The sequence below is a fragment of the Cetorhinus maximus genome, chromosome 22, assembly GCF_964194155.1.
Source record: "Cetorhinus maximus chromosome 22, sCetMax3.hap1.1, whole genome shotgun sequence".
NCBI lineage: Eukaryota > Metazoa > Chordata > Chondrichthyes > Lamniformes > Cetorhinidae > Cetorhinus > Cetorhinus maximus.
This window is the reverse complement of record NC_135900.1, coordinates 71,561,537-71,582,805: the sequence shown is the minus strand read 5'-3', so window position 1 is coordinate 71,582,805 and position 21,269 is coordinate 71,561,537. Positions and strand designations below refer to the sequence as shown.

Genomic DNA, 21,269 nt, shown 5'->3' with positions numbered 1-21,269 from the left:
CTTCCTTTCACAAAACCATGTTGACTGCCTGATTGTCTTAAACTTTAAGTGCCCTGCTATAATATCTTTAATAAGAGCTTCTAAAATTTTCCCTATGACTGGCCTGTAGTTTCTTGCTTTCTGACTCCCTCCATTTTTGAATGAAACCTTCCCCTAATCTAGGGAATTTTGGAAAATTAAACCAATGCATCAACTATTCTACTTGCTACTTCTTTCAAGATCCAAGGACGGAGTCCATCAGGACATGAAGATTTGTCAGCCCGCAGCTCCAACAATTTGCTCAATATCACTGCTCTGGTAATTGAAATTTTCCTGAATTCCTCCCTCCCTTCCATTTCCTGATTTACAGCTATTGCTGGGATGTTACTCATCTATAGTGAAAACCGCTGCAAAATACCTGTTCAATTCATCTGCCATCTCCTCACTTTCCATTATTAATTCCCCAGACTGACTTTCTCATTTTATTCAAGCTATGAGGGAACCACTTTGAATTGGTGACTGCAGACTTGACTTCCTGCATTGTTAGAGGACTTGCACTCAAATTCTGATTGGTCCTAATGACTGGTTCAGGTTCTTGTGACCAGTGGCTGGTCCAACTTTACCCAGGGCTCTTAATGCTGACAACTTGGTACGGTTTGAACTCACCATCTCGAGGTTACCAGTCAGCCTCACACCAACATTTTGCTGCATTTATTAAAGTGAGGCTAGATAAGCACATGAGGGAGAAAGAATTAGAAGGATATGTTGATAAGGTGAGGTGAAGAGAGGTGGGAGGAAGTTTGTTTGTATCATAAACACAAACATTGACAAGCTGGGCTGAGTGACCTGAATCTGTGTACTTCTATGGACTTCTATGTCAGTCCATTGCTTAAACCACAATACTAAGTATTGCATCCCTTATAGTTTTATAAAGCAAGAAGTTGTTCGTTATTATGTTGACTATCTCTTGGTATTTAATTTTTACTTCAATTAGACTGCCTCTTAGGCTACAGCTGCGGGTTCTAATAAAGTGGTTGCACGCAAGTTATCCAAAGACTAGGGTGACACTGGAACAGTGAGCAATTCATGTGAGCAAATTACAGTAACCTGGGTATTCTCCGGCCCATCTCCCGTGCATCCGCCCTCACGCCTTCTCCTTCCTCCCAGAAACATGATAAGGTCCCCCTTGTCCTCACTTATCACCCCACCAGCCTCCGCATTCAAAGGATCATCCTCCGCCATTTCCGCCAACTCCAGCATTATGCCACCACCAAACACATCTTCCCTTCACCCACCCTGGCGGCATTCCGTAGGGATCATTCCCTCCGGGACACCCTGGTCCACTCCTCCATCACCCCCTACTCCTCAACCCCTACCTATGGCGCCTCCCCATGCCCACGCAAAAGATGCAACAACTGCCCCTTCACTTCCTCTCTCCTCACCGTCCAAGGGCCCAAACACTCCTTTCAAGTGAAGCAGCATTTCACTTGCATTTCCCCTAACTTAGTCTACTGCATTCGTTCCTCCCAATGCGGTCTCCTCTACATTGGAGAGACCAAACGTAAACTGGGCGACCGCTTTGCAGAACACCTGCGGTCTGTCCGCAAGAAAGACCCAAACCTCCCTGTCGCTTGCCATTTTAACACTCCACCCTGCTCTCTTGCCCACATGTCTGTCCTTGGCTTGCTGCATTGTTCCAGTGAAGCCCAAAACAAACTGGAGGAACAGTACCTCATCTTCCGACTAGGCACTTTACAGCCTTCTGGACTGAATATTGAATTCAACAACTTTAGATCTTGAACTCCCTCCTCCATCCCCACCCCGTTTCTGTTTCTTCCCCCTCCCTTTTTTTTCCAATAATTTACATAGATTTTTCTTTTCCCACCTATTTCCATTATTTTTAAATCTATACCTTTAATGCCCTGTTAGTCTTTCCACCCCACCCCCACTAGAGCTGTACCTTGAGTGTCCTGCCATCCATTCTTAATTAGCACATTCGTTTAGATAATATCACCACCTTCAACACCTCTTTGTTCCTTTGTCTGTGACATCTTTTGATTATCTGCTCCTATCACTGCTTGCTTGTCCCTACAACCACCTCCCCCCACCCCCCCAACTTCTATCCCCCCACCCCCCTACCTTAAACCAGCTTATATTTCACCCCTTTCCTAATATTACTCAGTTCTGTTGAAGGGTCATGAGGACTCGAAACGTCAACTCTTTTCTTCTCCGCCGATGCTGCCAGACCTGCTGAGTTTTTCCAGGTAATTCTGTTTTTGTATTCTATTCCAATCCTAGCCAATGAGACAATTACATGATCTTTTGGTGTAAGATCAGATGTTCATTCATTGTGAGTGAAGGCTTGTATGTGGAGTGAGCCTCTTGACGCTGAATGAGTCAAGTATACCTGACACAAACCAAATATCATAAGGCATTGTTTCTACATCTGATGCATTTAAGCGGATGCTAGATGAGTAAATGAAGGAGAAAGAAATAGAAGGATATGTTGAGATGAAGTAAGGTAGAAGGAGGTTTATGTGGAGCATAAGCATTGGGATGGACCAGATGATCTGTTCTGCGCTGTAAAATTCTGTGTTTAGAATAAATTTTGTACTAAATTAGTGTTACATGGACTTTTGCCTGTGGGATCCAGATTGAAGTTGTTCCAACCTCATTTCACGTGGTTGACAGAGGAAGAAGACTTAGAACAAACAGCATGGGATGAACATTTACCCAGGACATTAATGGGTCACTGCTCTCTGATCCTCCATTTACACTGGAGATATTACTGATATTTTTCACTGTAAAAATGTTCTATTTGCCAGTTCAAGTGGTTCTCAATCTATTTGGATTGTTGCAGACTAAGCTCAAATAGGTGAACAAATTCTATTGAGACCTTTTACAGATGTTCTAATGGTTTAAAATGTTGGCAGCTGATGCGACAATGTATTTACAGCACCACCAGCTTGTGAACCTGTGCTCATGGAACAAACAGTAAGCGGATGCAGATAGGTCTTTCTGCTTTTACAATACAATCCATGTATGGTGGAAATCTTTTGTATTGGGAATGGGGTATATGTATTGAGACTCAAAATGATCTCAATATTTGGTGTAGCATTTGGTGAGGAGGATTGGTCAGGTTTGTATTGTATGATGTTGGGTAGCAAAGGAAATGGTTAAGTGGTGAAATCGCAGTTGAGCTTTCCTTCTTTCCATTTCTGATGTAGTGTTAGTTCCTTAACCAGAGAACCCAGGCTTGAGATATAATCAGAATTGGGGGCTCATTTTGGCAGTTCTTGCTGTGATAAATAATGAGGCAACCCGCAGCCTGTTCCAATTAAATTGTAGATGAGGTGTCTCCGGAGGGGGCAGAGTCATGGGTAACTTGGGTGTAGGGATGCTGGATTCTGGGAAGGTGTTGGAATTGGGCAAGGCTGCGGTGACGGTAAGATTGGGTGAGACTAAGGCAACAGGAAACTGAGGAGATGACTGACTCTGTGGGGAGAGATTAAGGTCAGGATGGTTAAACACTAGTTTTTTGGGTACTTTTCGGTGCTTTGATCTCTTTCAGAACACATGCTCACACCATCAACCTCCTATTACTTCAAATGATCCGTTCACTTCTGGAAACATAGACCTGGATTTTCCCTGAGTCAGGATGACTTGGGAGCCCTTTAAAAATGGCAGGTGGTCCTGATTCCAGAGTTTCTGACCCCATTCCCAGGCTGCCTGATTTAAAGCTTGTGACCTGGATCCTGTCAAAAGCCTGCATCCAGCACTCCTGACCTGGCTGGTTCCATTGCGGCCTACTCCTTCACAATTTTTATAGAATCAGGACAGATTTTTAAAAGCGTCATCGTTCGCAGTCCCTCAGAGGAGTCGTGAATCCTAGTCTGCATGAGGGGACCTTTTAAGAGGTAAGTTCAAAAGGTCCTCCTCCTGACCCCCTATTCCAAGCCCTGACCTTCCATCCACCCACTATGGCCCCTCATGCTCCCTATGCCAAGTTATGGCACTTCCATACCCACTGATCCACTATACACGGTATAGAACCAATGAATGTTACTCACAATAAGAGGTTAATTCAGGCTAGTCTCTTGGTTAAAGCTGGTTTATTTCCAAGACAACTCCTCTGTGTTAAAAAAAGTTGAACACTTTTTTAAACAAATAAACAGTCTGATAGTTGGTGACTTGTGTCAACCCATTTTATCTCAGATCTCTTTTCTCTCTAACATCTATGCTGGTTAGTTCTATTCATAGCCTTTTTTCCATGACACTTTGTGGAATGAATGTTGTCCCAAAGAGACTGGTTATCAACATAACATTCTATGGGCAAACTTTTCCCACATTGCCCCTTATATAATATTTCTGTCAATATATTGGACAAGTAAATCCCCACATCTAATGCCTCTACTAAGGCTAACATTTCAGCAGCTAAGGTGCTTTTCACCACCCTTTTTATTTTCTTGGCCTCCCAAGCCAGTGGGCAACACTTATCGTTCTTTCCCACCAAGAATATGATGAACCCTGCTGTGCTAGGGTACCCATCTGGAAGATTGGCACGTGAAGCATCACTAAAAATGACCAACCTCATCTTCTGGATCACCCAAGGCTGGAAACTTGAGCACACATCTCTCAGAATTTAATTTTTTTTTTTAAGTGTTTTATTTGCTCTCAGAACTTGCTCACCTGTAGCATGTTTCATCATGGTGCTCAGCTCCAACACATCCTAACTAGCGCCAGGCCTGGTCTGAGTGCACAACCAATTCAACTGCCCAATCAAACTTCTCAACTGTTCCATTTCTTCCTTGGTAGCAGGATCCTCTTTTTGTGAGGATCTACCACGAGTTATTGGGATATAATTAACATTTTCTAGATTGTTGATTCAATGTTATTCCTAGCTTGCGCTGCTTAATGTCTAAACCTATGTATTTAAAGGCCCCAGAAGCCTGACTTCCGACCTAGAATCCCTTCTCATCTTCTCGATTACCCATTGTTCAAATTCTACAGATCCTCCCGACAGGAAATCATCAACATGCATGATAAAGATTCCAGCTAGTTTCTCCTTATGATACCAATAGAACATCGCGGGGTCTGCCTTTAACTGAATGCAACCTGTTTTCAACAAGACAGACCTCACGGAAAAATACCAAACTCTTGATGCATCATCCAACCCATAAACACATTTATTCAATTTCCACAGCTTTCCTTCGACATCCCCGGCTCTTTTGGCTGGTTTCAAAAAAACTTCCCTTTGAAACTTCTCCCCCTGTAAAAATGCAGCCTTTATATCAATCGATTCACACTCCCAGGAATAAGATGCCAAAATAGCTTAAAAAAAATCTTCAAACTCACTTTCCCCGCAGTAAGTGAGTCCACTCTGACATCCTGATCTCCTGGTCTCTCTTCAAAGCCTTGGGCTACTAATCTCGCTTTGGCCTTATTTGTGCCGTCTGGGAGTACCTTTTCTGTACAGATCCATCTGGGAGATAAAGCTGGCTGTCCTCTGTCAGGTATTTCAGAATATACCCCAAATTCCTTCCAGCTTTCTAACTCTTTCCATTTGGCTTCCTTTATCAACTTTCTTTCCAATTTATTAGCAGCTACTAGAATCTCTGTCATAAGGACTTCTCCTTCTATTCAGATTGCTAGCTTGCTCTCTCATTGTTAAGCTACGGCCTCTACTCACATTCACTGCTACTATATGATCGTCCTCCCATGTGAATAGAACTCCTTTCACAAGTCCGTGATTTTCTTTCTAGGGTCACGACCACTTTCAGAACTCATACTGCGCTTTCTACATCTTTACCTTGGTTTGCCAGTCAATAGGTCTTGTCTCCTGCCCTTCATCCTGCACATTTAGCCAATGTTTGTACTTACCAGTGGCCTTTCCTGCTCTCCCTATGATGATGGTGTCTCTCCACATACTGGTCCCTTCTGGCAAGTGTGTTACCTTTGTTCCTACTTTGGGTAATTGCCCTTTTGGACGAATAGTATTGTCCTGTACCTCAGTATTACTTTGTTCATAGTCAGTCAACCCTGTATCTGCCATCATCTGCTCCTCATAACTACCCAGTGTATGTGTATGTGAAGTGCATGGTGCCTCCTCGCGTTCTATGTCCTGTTCAGAACCTGTAAAGGTATAGTCAGTACCAATTAACCATGAAGAATGTACCCCAACAGTTTGATTACCGTGTTGCACAATTACTACTTTCCCCATCACTCTCTATAACCTTGCCAGGTCCTTTCCACTCTCTGGCCTTCCCTTTTATAATATACCACATCTCCTTGTCTAAACTGTATTCCTGATGGTCTTATGTGGTGCCGTAGGGTCCGCTGAATTTTCTCTGAAACCTCAGCTTTAATGAGAGTTTCTGTCCGCATGCAAAGCGTTCAGATGAGCAGAAAAAATGGAGCTAATGCCAATCCCTTCTAGAGCAGGGGGAGCATCTGACAACACTGAAGGTAACTTTGGATTTCTTCCGTACACCAACTGATATGGACTGTACCCCCCAACCATTTGCAGAGTTCTTTGCGTGCACTGCCCATGCTAGCGCCGTTTGCAGTTTACAAACTGGTTGATCAGCCAATATTTTATGTAGCATGTCATCTATTACTGCATGGTTTCTTTCACAAAGACCATTACTAAACGGACTCTCAGCTGCAGTGTGCATAACTATGATGTTTAAATTTTTGCACATATCTCAAAATTCCTCATTGGCGAATTCCCCACCATTATCAGTGAGGAACTTCGTTGATGTTCCTAATCCTGTTCCTACCCATTTCTCCATGACCTTATCGACAATGGTCCTTTTGTCTTTACTATGTATCACAGTGGATAGACTAAATCTGGTTGCCATATCTATGAAGTGTAGTAAAAAAATACCTCAGTCCTTGTCCCAAACTTTCAAGTCCATTGCCACTGCATCGTTAAACTCCCTGGCTAGTGACAAGCTCACAACAGGTTGTGATGGTGTCTTGCAATATTTAAGGCAAATTTCACACTGAGCAGTGATTTGTTCAATAAGATCATCATATCCTTTATCAACCACTCCCGCATCTCGAAGCAGAGTCTTCAGTCTCTGTGGCGCCGGATGTGCAAACTATCTATGTAATTTCCAAATGATCTTTTTGTCCACCAAATTCTCATTCTCAGCAGTTAACAAAACTTCATGAACTTTTTGATGAGAAATCTCTGGCTTCCTTAGTGGCAAGCAGTAATGCCTGACCAAGTAAAATGTAGATGCACATTTTTTCCAAATACGGCTGCTCTATCATTCTTCATATCTAGCATCACCTGAGCCTCCTTCATCGCAGATCAACTCAGCAATAGCGGGTATCTCGCTAGAAACCACACCAGTACTGATAAACCGATTGACCCCTGCTACCTTACGAGGGAAGACCACCCGTTTGGAGGATGTTAATGTATTGTCTCTCCGAACCTGAAGCAGGTCGAGCTTTCATACTCCTTGACCTTCTGCCGGTCTGCCTCATTGAGAGACTCCAGACAGCAGTCAAGCCAGTCCATGCTGCACACCGTAGAAGTGCAACCACTGTCCAGAACTGCACAGTTAAAGGAATCTACCATCAAGATACTCATCACCGGATTCAAACTCTCAGTGATCAATACAATCCCATCATGGCAGTCACCATCACCATTTTCAGTTTCAGATGAATCCATCTCATGGGTCACTTCAAAAACATGATTCCTTCGCTGTGGACAGTTCATTGTGTAATGGTACTCGGAATCACACCAAAAACACCGATTAACCATTTCCTGTGCATTTTTTGGGTTTAAATAGTCACCATCCCAGATACGCTTTTTGTCCCGACTCTCAAATTGGCTAGGGTTATGACCATTTTCAGACCTCTTGTCATTAACCCCATCTTTGTATTGGAATCTTCGCCTAATATTTGGTCGACCGCAAAATTCGGTCACCATTGAATCCTCTATCCTTTGATTTACAGCAAAGTTGTTCGCATTTGCTAAAAAAGTGGCAGCAGGGAACAACTGTTTCCCCAGAAATCTTATTAGGGCAGCATTTGATCTAAGAGAGATTCTTTCCCCCGGAACTGTACCCCTGTTAGTATTAAAAGACTATCGGCATGGGAAATGTAAGCACAGTCCAGCAATTTAAATGCCAATACCGATTCTGGAATTTCAAGTTCAATTTGCTCTACTCTCCTATACTATTTATCAAAATTCCATCATATATTCTTCCATGGACTGATCATTTGATTTCCTAAACCTATCAAAGATTGTCCAAGCCTCAAACGCTTCAAATAACTGGAAATTTTCCTGACTCCTGCTACCTGCGTTGAGGATGAAAATCCAGGCCAAAGGGTTAACAGGACAGATCAGATCTACACTATTTAGCTTGCTGCACTGTGCTGGAGTATTGACTTAACAAAATAAGAAATGGCTATTCTGAACACCTGTTCCTTTGACAGATCATGTAGCATTTAGCCAGTCGTGAATTGAACCTGGGCCATTTAATCTCCTGAGGGAAACCTGATCATAAATAACACAATGCCTGAACCAAATGCCGAAGTAAAAATCCAGGATATTCATCCAATCTCACATTCTGACCATCCCACACTTTGGCTTGTTGCCTTGTAGAACAAGATTAACCTGCCCCCCACAACTTGTTCAGCGAAGGATGTTGGCTGATCGGATCTGGGTTTCAGGAAGCTGCTTGCAGTCATTCCTCCAGCCAAGTTTCTCCACCCTGAAGGTGTTGGCCCTTGATGGAGTATGATTCAAGCAGCCAGTGTTCATGCATCCAGACAGTGAGCGAAGGCAAGCGAGATAAAGCAGAGACGTGCACAGCCAACCTAATTTTATCCCTCACCCAGAGGCTTGTAGGCCATGGATTTGATCTCTGGTTTGGGGAGAGTCTGATTTTAGCCTGGCAGCCCAGAATTATAAAAAATGATCAAACACGGAAAGGAAAAAAAGCCCTGCTCCTGCCAAGCCACCACTTCCCTGCTCAAAATTTTCTTTTCCTAAATAATTTTACACAGCGCAATCCTGACCTATCCTCTTCACCGACTAGCCACACATTCTTTCGCCATCACCCACTTCCAATAGGCAAGAGGAGCTGTTTGATTTTCCCCTCTCTAACCCAGAGGAATCAAGGTTGATTGTGGTGGCCTAACTGCTGTCCTGCCTGAGATCAGAGTCATTACAAACTGGATGGTTTCGGGCCTTTTAACACTCTGCAGTTCGGTTAGTCACTACCTCTCCAGCTCAGTCATCAGGGGCAGCTTTTAACTTTCATTTTATTAACAGATTATAATACCTGAGCTGCATTGTTTAATAACTCATGCTGAAGGCAAATAGAAAGCCCTCTGTTACAGAAACCTGATCTTTTAGCTGGAGGCCGACAGTGTGACCCATAGTAATGTGATTAATCAGGGGAACTACAGAATTAAACAACCTTAAAGGTTGTGACCGGATCACAGATTCTATGTAATAAGAGTGAGCAGGAAATGATTTGGTCAGTTGAAATTCCTTATTCAGATCAGGCCCAGCATAGATCAGGAAAAACAATGCCCAATCTAACTCCCTATCACTGGTGTTATGAAAATAGATGAGCTGGGGAACACATGAACCATAGAACCATAGAAAAGTTACAGCACAGAAGGAAGCCATTCGGCCCATCTTGTCCATGCCAGCTTGAGGACACCCAGGTGCCCTTTCTAATCCCACCTTCCTGCACCCGGCCCATAGCCCTGCAGATTACAGCACTTAAGGTGCAGATCCAGGCATTTTTTAAAAGAGTTTAAAGTTTCTGCCTCTACCACCAACTTGGGCAGTGAATTCCAGACACCCATTACCCTCTGCGTAAAAAAGTTCTTCTTCATGTCCCCCCTACACCTTCTGCCACTTATCTTGAATCTATGTCCCCTGAACAACCTTCTGATAGCCAGCACTACATTAGGTCTGCACATAACAATAAACAGAATGCAATCATGGTGTTTGTTTACCAAATTCATGGAAGCGCTAGAAGATCTCAGTCTGCACGGAGGTTGTTGGGACTGTGATTTGAACTTCTGACTTGGATCACATGGAAATACAATTCCAATTTGAACAGCTCACAATAAATCAAAGATCTATGTTTAGCTGTCTATAAATCTCTACCTGTCTACCCATTTATATCTATAGACACCAATCTGTTTACCTATAGATGTAGCTCTATCTTTCCATCTGTCGAAAGAAGGAAGACTTGCATTTATATAGCACCTTTCACAGCCTCAGGAAGTTCCAAAGTGTTTTACAGCCAATGAAGTACTTTTAAAGTGTAGTCACTATTTTCATGTAGAATTAATGTTATCTATCTGTACCTAGTTTTGCTCTTGTTCAGCTGTATTTTCCCTTTCCGTAGATCTGGATTTGTGTTGTGTTGGCCTGTTAAGTTATATCCAATTTCAAATTGCTTTGATCTGTGCCCAGTCCGCTGCTGGCAAGGAAAGTGTTTGTGGCAGCTAGTTGTGAAGACCAGTGGAGGGTTTGGTGAAAAATAGCAGTCTTCCATCACATTGAAAGAACTGCATTATCATCGAAGGCCACAAGTGTCGGATTTTGGCCGAGGAGGCGGGATTCGGGAGGTGGTTCGTTTCCAGATTGCAAAGCTTCAGATTTTGGTAGAAGCAGGGGGTTAATTGGTGCGGGGTCGCGAGTGGCACCCAATTTGCCATGGGGTTGGGGGTGGGAATGGAGAAGGGACACTGAGGAAGTGGATCCCATTGCTGTCGGCACATGCTTAAAAAATGAAAGCGCCTGAATCTTCAAGTTGGCCAGGACAGATAGAGAGCTGGAACCCCAAATATGGTAGGGAAATATTAGTCTTATTAAACTTTCATTGTTGTCGCATAGATTTTCTTTCAAACTTCCACTTCTTTTCAAATAAAACATTGTCCATGATCCTGACCCTGTTCATGACAGGCTGTGTTTACACAGCTCCCAATGGCCGCCCAGCCCTGCAAAACTTTTGTTAGAAAGCGAGTACTTAACAAGCTGCTTAATTACTGAACTGCACCCAATTAACGATGTGGGTGCCTTCACTTTCCTGCCCTTTCCCCGCTGTCCTTCCACCTTCGTGAAAATCAACAGGGGTGGGAACGGAGGCACGACAATGTTGGCACCATTTTTTTTTAGTTGACCATCTCTCGTCCAACCCAATTCAGCACACAAACATCTAGCTCCAGGTTCCTAATTCCTGCTCTATGCAGAGCTGGCTGATGGAGAGGAGGAAGATGTTAGACTTGCTCTCAGTGCCTGAGCAACAGGAAGGAGAGGAACAATTAGCTGGAGTTCCCAGTTCCCGCTGTCCAGTTGCCAGGTGACACTTATTATCTGAGCTTGCCAAGGGATAGTGTGAGGTACTGACAATGCCTGCAGAATCATTAACAACTTGGGAGAAGAGGCAGAGTAAAAGAAGGAATGTTTGTGCGACTAACTCCTAATTATTTTTCTCTCTCTCTCTCTGTAGAGCGCCAGAGATTATCCTGGGGCTGCTGTTTTGTGAGGCTATCGACATGTGGTCGCTAGGATGTGTCATTGCAGAGCTTTTCTTGGGGTGGCCATTGTATCCAGGAGCTTCGGAATATGATCAGGTATGCTTTAACTGGATTGACCTCAGGCACAATACCACATCTGGCCTGATTGATTGATAGTTGTCGAGTGATTTAGGCCTCTTCATCAATTATTCCCATTTGGCATCTCGTTTCGATAGTTTGTGACTTCATGTTCCCAATACCTATCAGCCATGGCTCAGTGGGTAGCACGCTTGCTCCTTGAGTTGAGAAGGTTATGGGTTCAAGTCCCATTCCTAAGATTTGAGCACAAAATCTGGACTGATTCAACTCAAACCCTGGGCACTACATGTGAAATAAAACCACATTACCTATTGCAATTCAGGGGAATTGGTGATGGAAAACTGTAGTATTGATGCCAGAATTCTGTGAAAGGAACTCTCAAGTGGAGACACCTGACCTCCATGCACATTTCCCAATTTTGTTGCTGCTTTCCCCATTTGTAACAGTTACTCATGGGACCCTGGAGGAATCTCCCTTTCTATTTAATGCCCAACCCACCAATCTTTACAAAGTTCCCTTGCTGTCCAAGGGAAGCTGGTAACTTAAAGGAGCAACTGTAACTCAGCAAACAGCATTACTTCATTGTGTGTGACAGTTAGGGGAGATAATTATTTCGACTTCATTTGAAAAAGTATTGTTAAATCAGCAAAAGATAAAAGATGATGGCCTACAACTCCAGGGCATTATTTTGTTCAAGTGTTTTTGTGCCCCATATTTAGATTCCTCCCCTTCTTGAAAGCATTGATGAGCCTAGGGTTGACAGGCTATTTGATGAGACAGAGCAGCGCAGACAAGCCTGCTGATCTCCTCGCCTGCCGTGTATATTCCCATGGACAATGATAAGGATTGGAACTGATTTTTTTATATTCCTCTGCCTAACCCAGGATCACAAAGGCCCATTGTAGCGACATTATCCTGCCCCAACCTAGCTGAGGTAAGCTGTCTCAGTTAAGAACTGACCATTGAACCTCGGCACCCCAGACTCCAAAGCCATCCTCGTCTGATGACCACACACAGCAGGACTCACTATACAGAGATGAGATACAGAAACCCTGGCTGGCTTTCTCCTCCCTAGGTCCACAGTGTGAGTGTGAATATAAATTGTTGCACTCTGATTGTGAACAGCTAACTCCATAAAGGCTGGGGATTGACCCTGGGGCCTTGCTTGTATGGGTCACTCATTCAGCTGCCTTAACCAGCTCAGATCCTGGGGAGCTGGTATTTATTTTCTTCTCTTAATGTTTCTTCTCGTCTGTTCCCCAGGGTCGAGCTTTTGCCAAAGTGCAGTTCCAATTGTGCTGGTAATTGGAATAAGGAGCTGTTCATCATGTACGAGCTTAGATGGTGAATGGTGCAAACTGTTCACCCTTGGAGGGCAATCCTGTCCTCATGTAACAGCTACAACTTTTGATAATGGCAAAGAACTGGAACTCTGGTTAATTTTTTTCCCTTCCCTAATTCAGGGAGCACTGAGTTCAGCAGCTCAACTAACAATGTAGAACGTCCCAAAGCATTTCACAGGAACATAATCAGACACAATTTGACATCAAACCAATGAGAAGACATTAGGACAGTTGGCCAAAGGTTTGGTCAAAGAGGTAGGTCTTAAGAAGTATCTTAAAGGAGGAGAGAGTAGTGGAGGTATTCCTGAACTTAGCGCCCAGACAGCTGAAGGTACAACTGCCAGTGGTGAGGTGATGGAATTGGGGGGAGATGAGTAAGACAAGCGTCTAAAGATTTCCATTTCTAGCAGGAATCTGTAGACAGGGATCGGAAGTAGAAACCATTGCTCATTTTCTCCTCACTAACCCGAGGCGCTGAGCCAAATGAAAATTGGGGATGTGTAAGGAGCCAGAATTCTGATCAACACAGGATCAAACCCGACACTCGCTAGGTTATGTGGTTATGTGCGATGTCAGTGGCAGTGTCTTCACCTACTTGTTATTGTGCTTGATATTCATTTGAAGGTAACCAGTATGTCGACGTCACACTAGAAGCACTTCAGCCAACAGTTCATTAGAAATTAAGGTGGAGTAAATTGACAGCATTGGAGGAACTGTATTCCAGTAATATTAGGGGATAAGTGGAGAGAACTGGGAAATAAGTGAAAAATAGGGTTTTTGAAAAAACAAAGGAAGACTTCCATACAAGTGTCTTGTATGACTTCAGGATGTCCCAAAGCCAGTGAAGTACTTCTGAAATGTTGTGATGTAGGAAACATGGCCAATTTACACACAGCAAGTTCCCATAAATAGCAAAGTGATCATTTGCATTTCAATTGGGTTTCATGTGGGCATAATGGCTCAATGCAAAGTCAGCCTTTAGACCTCTGGTAATCTAGGGGAATAAACCTTTATGCCAATGGGTCACGTCAGGGGGAAAGAACTCCGCTGGTATGAGTCCAGTATCCAAACCAGAAACCACAAGTGAGTGCTACTAACAATTCGCAGAATAATGTCCATCTCCTTTTGCTGAAGGACAACTTGGAAAGAGCAGAGAGTTAAACAAATGACTGACAGAGCAGCAGATTCTCTGAATGCCTGGAGCCAAATCTACTTGCTTAGATGAGGATTTTTATTAGAAAGAGCTAATCTTGTGCTGACTACAGATGGCTAAATGTAGTCATTTCTCCAAACTGGTTGCCTGTTGCTGAGGGGGGCAATGTCTTAAATTGCTCTTTGCTGCAGTGCTGAATGGTCCTATACCTGTGACCCGTGCTGAGCTGCCATGGCACAAGTCCTTTTATTCCTTTTCAGAGCTCCTCTGGTTTGTTATGTGTTTGATTGGCAGACCATATTACTACAATATACTTACTAACCTGTGAGAGCACCTCACTGTGATACCTGAGGCCAGCTGAGGAGCTGTTAGCAGGGGCCAGGAGAAACATGAGCTTTGAGGTTTTAGCTGCAAAACCAAGATTCATTTTCTTCCCCTTCTTTTTGCATCTCAATACTGGCGACTTAATTGACTCGAAGGCCCCCAATCAGCATTTTCTATTGTGGAGGCACAAATTTCAGTTCCAGGATAACGTGCAACTTTGTCGGTAAATAAAGCTCAGTATTTTTGGTATGTCGCTCGAATCTGGCTTATTTTACTCCATTTCTATACCCCATCTAGTTTGGTGACCAGTCATTTATCAAGGCATGTCCTTGCCTTCAATTTCTGTGAGACTTGTCCTGTCAAACATAATTATATGTTTTTTTAAAATTAAGTTTCTAGTTCTTGGCTGCAAATGTCCTGAGCAGAATTTTCCACTCCTGCCAGTGGCGGGAATTGTGGCAAGCAGGGGCACTAAATCTGGCATGATGGAAAAAGCCAGTTTCTTGCCGGCAGGAAATTAGTTTGGAATTCCGTTCTCCCGAATTTGATGGCAGGTTAAAGGCGGGCAAGGTTCCCGCTGATCTATGTCGGGAACCACGTTTGCGTTCATTTGTGACTCATGAATGCTCATTAAAAGGGCAACTTGGTAGAATTATGTTTCCCTTCCAAGTTAAGTGCCTCACCAGTGGATAATTAAAAGGGTCTGTTTTACGCCTGTGGTGCACACCTGGCAAGCTTCACTTTATCCACGGCATGGAGGTCAGTAGATGCTCCTTTCGTCTTCCTTTAAAAGCGTTGCTGCAAGATATCGAGTGCCTGTAGCACAAGCTGTGCCAAGGCTGGTGACGGGAGTCAAGACCAGCTGGGAGGGGTGAGATGGAGGCAGGACTAGGAGGTGGGCAATGTGAGAGGAGAGGAGTGAGATGGAGACAGAACTGTTGGTGGGAAACATGAGAGTGAAGGGGGAAGGCGGAGGCAGGACTCGGAGGGGGAAATACTAGACGGGAAGGGAGAGATGGAGACAGGACTGGGGGCGGTCAAGGAACAGAGTGGAGTAGTGAAAAGCTGTCCTGGGGCAAGAGTTATAAGACTGTCCAAGGAAGAGTTAGAGACCATCCTGGCGTTGAGGCCACGCTGTCGAGGGCATATTGAAGAGACTGTCCTGGGGCTGTACGGGCCATGTGAGAGGGCTCTGCGTGGCACGCGTGCCTTAGTCTCGATCTTGGGCAGGGGAAGTCTTCTCTGGGCAGTGACGGTGGTGCACAATAGGGTGTGCAGGGTGTGGTCATTCACCTAAGGCATTTAGTCCTGAAGGTTTGAGTCATAGTATTGTGAGACAGAGGGCACAGTAATATTCAGGGGTGGCATCTGAATCCTGTAAGTCGGCAGCTGAAAAATTGTGGGGAGATATTGGATGATCTCAAAGGGTGGGGGTCCAAAAGCTAAGGGTGCATGTGGCCTCAAGAAGGAGAAGGGCAGATCAACAAATGGCATGGGGACATCAAATTCAAAGTATTTAGTGGGGAGAACAGGAATATCCACATGGACAATGATGGGGTCAAGGGTAACAGTGGGAGGCTGGATAGTGACAGGAGGAATGGGAATTAGGAAGCGGTGAGTATGAAGGAGCATGGGAGGAACTTGGTGGATGATAGGGGGAGGTTGGAAGCTGGGCTCATGGACGAAAGTCAGCAGCACCATTTTCGATTTCACCACAGCTTGAAAAACAAGCTAGCAAAGAACCGATCAGGGAGGGGTCTCTGGGCATGTGAGAGGAGTTCAGCACGGTAATCTTTGGCCGATGGAAAAGACACCCTATAAATTTTCTGCTCAAACCGTGGAGAGCATGGCTCAGCTGGGTTTTGGACTTATGGATCTAATGCACAATGAACGTGCTTGGCTCCTTTACTAATGTTACACATTTAGGCGCAAATCCATTAAGTTTCGGTGCTGAAGTGCATATGGTCTTAATTGGCATCTGATCCTTACAGAGGCATGTGAGAATGGATGTAAGATCATGCAATCAAGGGCCACGGCTGCCGCACAAAGGCAGCATGGACCTTACAAGTCTCCATGTTCCCAGTATATGGTCATGGCATTAAAGCCACCATGCGTGTGGTCATGACATAAGTGCAAGGTTTGAGTATCAATAGTTATTGTCAAGGCCACTGGAGGTCAACCACCAGAAGCCTGACTGTGGGTCATAGAACATGGGTCTTTTGACCCTAATTGAGACCTTTGTTGTGAATGTGCAGTCAGGTCTGAGAGGAAAACTCAGCCACCTGTTGTCTTCCAGGAGGTGATGGCATTGTCGCTGGACTAGTGATCCAGAGACCCAGGGTAATGCTCTGGGGACCCAGGTTTGAATCCCGCCATGTCAGATGGTGGAATTCAATAAATTTGAATTCAATAACAGTCTGGAATTAAAAGTCTAATGATGACCATGAAACCAGTGTCGATTATTGCAAAAACCAATCTGGTTCACCGATGCCCTTTATGGAAGCATATCTGCTGTCCTTACCTGGTCTGGCCTGGCCTGCATGTGACTCCCACAGCAATGTGGTTGACTCTTAACTGCCCTTTGAACAAGGGTAATTAGGGATGGGCAATAAATGCTGGCATAGCCAACGATGCCCACATCCCATGAATTAATTTTAAAAAGGATGATCTTATCCTGCCAGGGGTGGTCTTAGTATGCCATGTACAGACTGAGGGCAAGTCAAGACTGCATTCCTGCCTTATATATGGGAGACCATTCAATGGGAACCACCATTGATTGCTCAATTGTATCCGCTCACAGATACAAGGAGGAGTGGAGAGTGCAGGCTGCAGGCAATGCTGCTTTGTTGATGGCTATGATTAGAATGAGGAGAAGAAGGGCCCATCGCCGATTGGCACAGCTCAGGGAAGACCATCACCCTGAGGAACAAGGACTAGCAGGGCCTCAGGAGATCCCAGATGCTGAAGGGGAGGGACTGAATCAACAAAGACATTTGGCACGACTAAGGGTCTAAAGAAAACACAGCTCATGCATGGAGATGAGCAAAAGACAGTGCTGCAGGCACCTCCACTTGTGTAGGGATGTGGTAGCTCAAATTTGCCACATTCTCCACGTCGCACGGACTTGGAGGGCTGCCAATGCCGGTTGCTCTGAAGGTTACCAACGCACTGAACTTTTTTGACAGCGTTTCCTTCCAGGGCTCCAGTGTAGAATCTCACAATCAGTGACACAAATGCATAAGGGAGATGTCAAATTTACTTTTCAGTAAAGCTCATCATTTACATGCAGTTCTGCATGGATGAAGCAAGCCAGGCTGCCAGAGCTGGGGGATTTTCTGCAATCTCAGGCTTCCCACAAGTCTAGGGCACCATCAATTGCACACATATGGCCCTGAGAGATCCCTGGCAGCAGCCTGTAGATTCATAAATAGGAAAAGATTTCATTCTCTGAACATCCAGCTAATTTATGATCTCGGAAAGCAGACCATACATGTTTGTGCTAGGTACCCAGGGAGCTAACGCGACTCTTACATTTTGTTTCACTTCCAGGTGCCAGAAATATTGGAGTGGCCTTGGCACTTAGAGGGTTGGCTTCTTGGTGATAAGGGGTACCCAGAGAAGACATGGTGAATGACGCCCATTTGTCAGCCATAGAATGCATCTGGGGAGAGATACAATGCTGCATGTTCTGCCACAAGGTCCTTAATAGAGCAAACTATTAGCCTTTTAAAGGTGCGTTTATTATGTTTGGATCGGTCGGGCGGGACTCTCCAATACTCAGCGCAGAGAGTGTCCCACATCATCGTTGTTTACTGCGCCCTGCACAAACTAGTGTTCCAAAGAGGGAATGTTTTGCCAGAGGGAGACATTAAGGAGCTAGACGTCTCCTCAGATGAGGAGGACTTGGAAGGGGGTGAATCTGAAGTTTTTTTTATTCATTCATGGGATGAGAGCTTCACTGGCTAGGCCAGCATTTATTATCCAACCCTAATTGCCCTTAAGCTGGTGGTGAGCTGCCTTCTTGAACTGCTGCAGTCCATGTGGTGTAGGTACACCCACGGTACTGTTAGGAAGAGAGTTCCAAGATTTTGACAAAGCGACAGTGAAGGAACGGCGATATATTTCCAAATCAGGATGTTGAGTGACTTGGAGGGGAGCTTCCAGGTGGTGGTATTCCCATGTGTCTGCTGCCCTTGTCCTTCTACGTGGTAGTGGTCATGGGTTTGGAAGGTGCTGTTGAAGGAGCCTTGGTGAATTCCTGCAGTGCATCTTGTAGATGGTACACACTGCTGCTGCTGTGCATCGGTGGCAGAGGGACTGAATGGCACCCCATCCACAAACAATAAAGTAGGCTTCTTTGTCTTGGATGGTGTCAAGCTTCTTGAGTGTTGTTGGAGCTGCACTGATCCAGCCAAATGGAGACTATTCCATCACACTCCTGACTTGTGCCTTGTAGATGGTGGACAGGCTTTGGGGAATCAGGGGTTAAGCTCCTTACCACAGGATTCCTAGCCTCCGACCTGCTCTTGTAGCCACAGTACTTATATGGCTAGTACAGTTCAGTTTCTGGTTTATGGTAACACCCCCCCCCCTCCCCCCCGAGGATGTTGATGGTGGGGGATTCAGCATTGGTAATGCCATTGAATGTCGAGGGGTGATGGTTAGATTCTCACTTGTTGGAGATGGTCATTGCCTGGCACTTGTGTGGCATGAATGTTACTTGCTACTTGTCAGCGCAAGCATGGATATTATCCAGGTCTTGCTGCATTTGGACATGGGCTGCTTCATTATCTGAGGAGTCGTGAATGTTGCTGAACATTGTGCAATCATCCCCGCTTCTAACATTATGGAAGGAAGGTCATTGTTGAAGCAGCTGAAGATGGTTGGGCCTAGGACACTACCCTGAGGAACTCCTGTGGTGATATCCTGGAGCTGAGATGACTGATTTCCAACAACCACAACCATCTTCCTTTGTGCTAGGTATGACTCCAACCAGCGGAGAGTTTTCCCCCTGATTCCCATTGACTCCAGTTTTGCTAGGTCTCACTCTGCCACATTCAGTCAAATGCTGCCTTGATGTCAAGGGCAGTCAATCTCACCTCACCTCTGGAGCTCTTTTGTCCATGTTTGAACCAAGGCTGTCATAAAATCAGGAGCTGAGTGGCCCTGGCGGAACCCAAATTGAGTGTCAGTGAGGAGGTTATTACTAAGCAAGTGCCGCTTAGTAGCACAGTTGATGACCCCTTCCATCACTTTACTGATGTCCAAGAGTAGGGTGGTGGGGTGGTAATTGGCTGGGTTGGATTTGTCCTGCTTTTTGTGTACAGGACATACCTGGACAATTTTCCACATAGCCGGGTAGATGCCAGTGTTGTAGCTGTACTGGAACAGCTTGGCTAGGGGTGTGGCAAGTTCTGGAGCACAAGTCTTCAGTACTATTCAGCAGGCCTGACAGCATCTGTGGAGAGAGAAACAGAGTTAACATTTCGGGACATTATGATCCTTTTTCAAAGCATACGGACTCAAAACGTTAACTCTGTTTCTCCCTCCACAGATGCTGTCAGACCTGCTGAGTTTTTCCAGCATTTTCTGTTTTTGTTTCAGATTTCCAGCATCCGCAATATTTTGCTTTTATCTTCAGTATTATTGTCAGGGCCCATAGCCTTTGCAGTATTCAGTGTCTTCAGCCATTTCTTGATATCACGTAGAGTGAATTGAATTGGCTGAAGATTTACATCTGTGATGCTGGGGACCTCTGGATGAGGCTGAGATGGATCATCCACTTGGCACTTCTGGCTGAAAATGGTTGCAAATGATTCAGCCTTATCTTTTGCACTGATGTTCTGGGCCTCCCCACCCATCATTGAGGATGGGGATATTTATGGAGCCTCCTCCTCCAGTGAGTTGTTTCATTGTTCACCACCATTCACAACTGGAGTGGCAGGACTGCAGAGCTTAGATCTGACCTACTAGTTGTGGAATCACTTAGCTCTTGTCTATCACTTGCTGCTTATGCTGTTTGGCATGCAATTGGTCCTGTGTTATAGCTTCATCAGGTTGACAACTCATTTTTAGGTATGCCTGGTGCTGCTCCTGGCATGCCACCCTGCACTCTTGATTGAACCAGAGTTGATCCCCTGGCTTGGTGGTAATGGTAGAGTGGGGGATATGCTGGGCCATGAGGTTACAGATTATGGTTGAATACAATTCTGCTGCTGCTGATGGCCCACAGTGCCTCATGGATGCCCAGTCTTGAGTTGCTAGATCTATTCGAAATCTATCCCATTTGGCATGAAATCTATCCCATTTAGTGCCACACAACACGATGGAGGGTATCCTCAATGTGAAGATGGGACTTTGTCCCCACAAGGACTGTGCAGTGGTCACTCCTACCGATACTGCCATGGACAGATTAATCTGCGGCAGGCAGTTTGGCGAGGATGAGGTCAAGTATGTTTTTTTCCCTCTTGTTGGTTCCCTCACCACCTGCCGCGCACACAGCCTAGCAGCTAGGTCCTTTAGGACTCGGCCAGCTCATTCCCCCTAAACCTTTCCCTTTTCACCCCAAAGCCATGTCCTCTCGTGTTTATTTCTCCTAATCTAAGTGGAGAAACATATGACAAAAAGTCATCAATCTCACAATGATCACAGAAGCAGCATAAGTCACCTTCATCCCTAAAGTTGGCGTCATTCTTGGAAGGTGCAGTAACCAAGGAAACATGTGGCTGCTGTGGAATGTGATCAGCACTCCACCAGTGCACCTCCTTAAGCAGCCACACATAGTGCAGTCCTTTCAACCATGGCGTCAACAGGTCAGTGGGCATGATGGCAGTCTTCAAGCGGCTGAAACACCATTGCACACATGGATG

The 21,269-nt window shown here is 44.9% G+C and overlaps 1 protein-coding gene across 6 annotated transcripts in view; it reads left to right on the top strand.

Moving 5' to 3' along the window:
- hipk2 (homeodomain interacting protein kinase 2) overlaps nucleotides 1-21,269 on the top strand; it is a 276,241-nt gene that overhangs the window by 204,708 nt on the left and 50,264 nt on the right. For all 6 annotated transcript variants that reach the window (XM_078568525.1, XM_078568524.1, XM_078568523.1 and 3 more), the window contains one exon: nucleotides 11,475-11,598. In XM_078568525.1, the coding sequence (XP_078424651.1) occupies nucleotides 11,475-11,598 (124 nt within the window). The remainder of the gene's footprint in view (nucleotides 1-11,474; nucleotides 11,599-21,269) is intronic.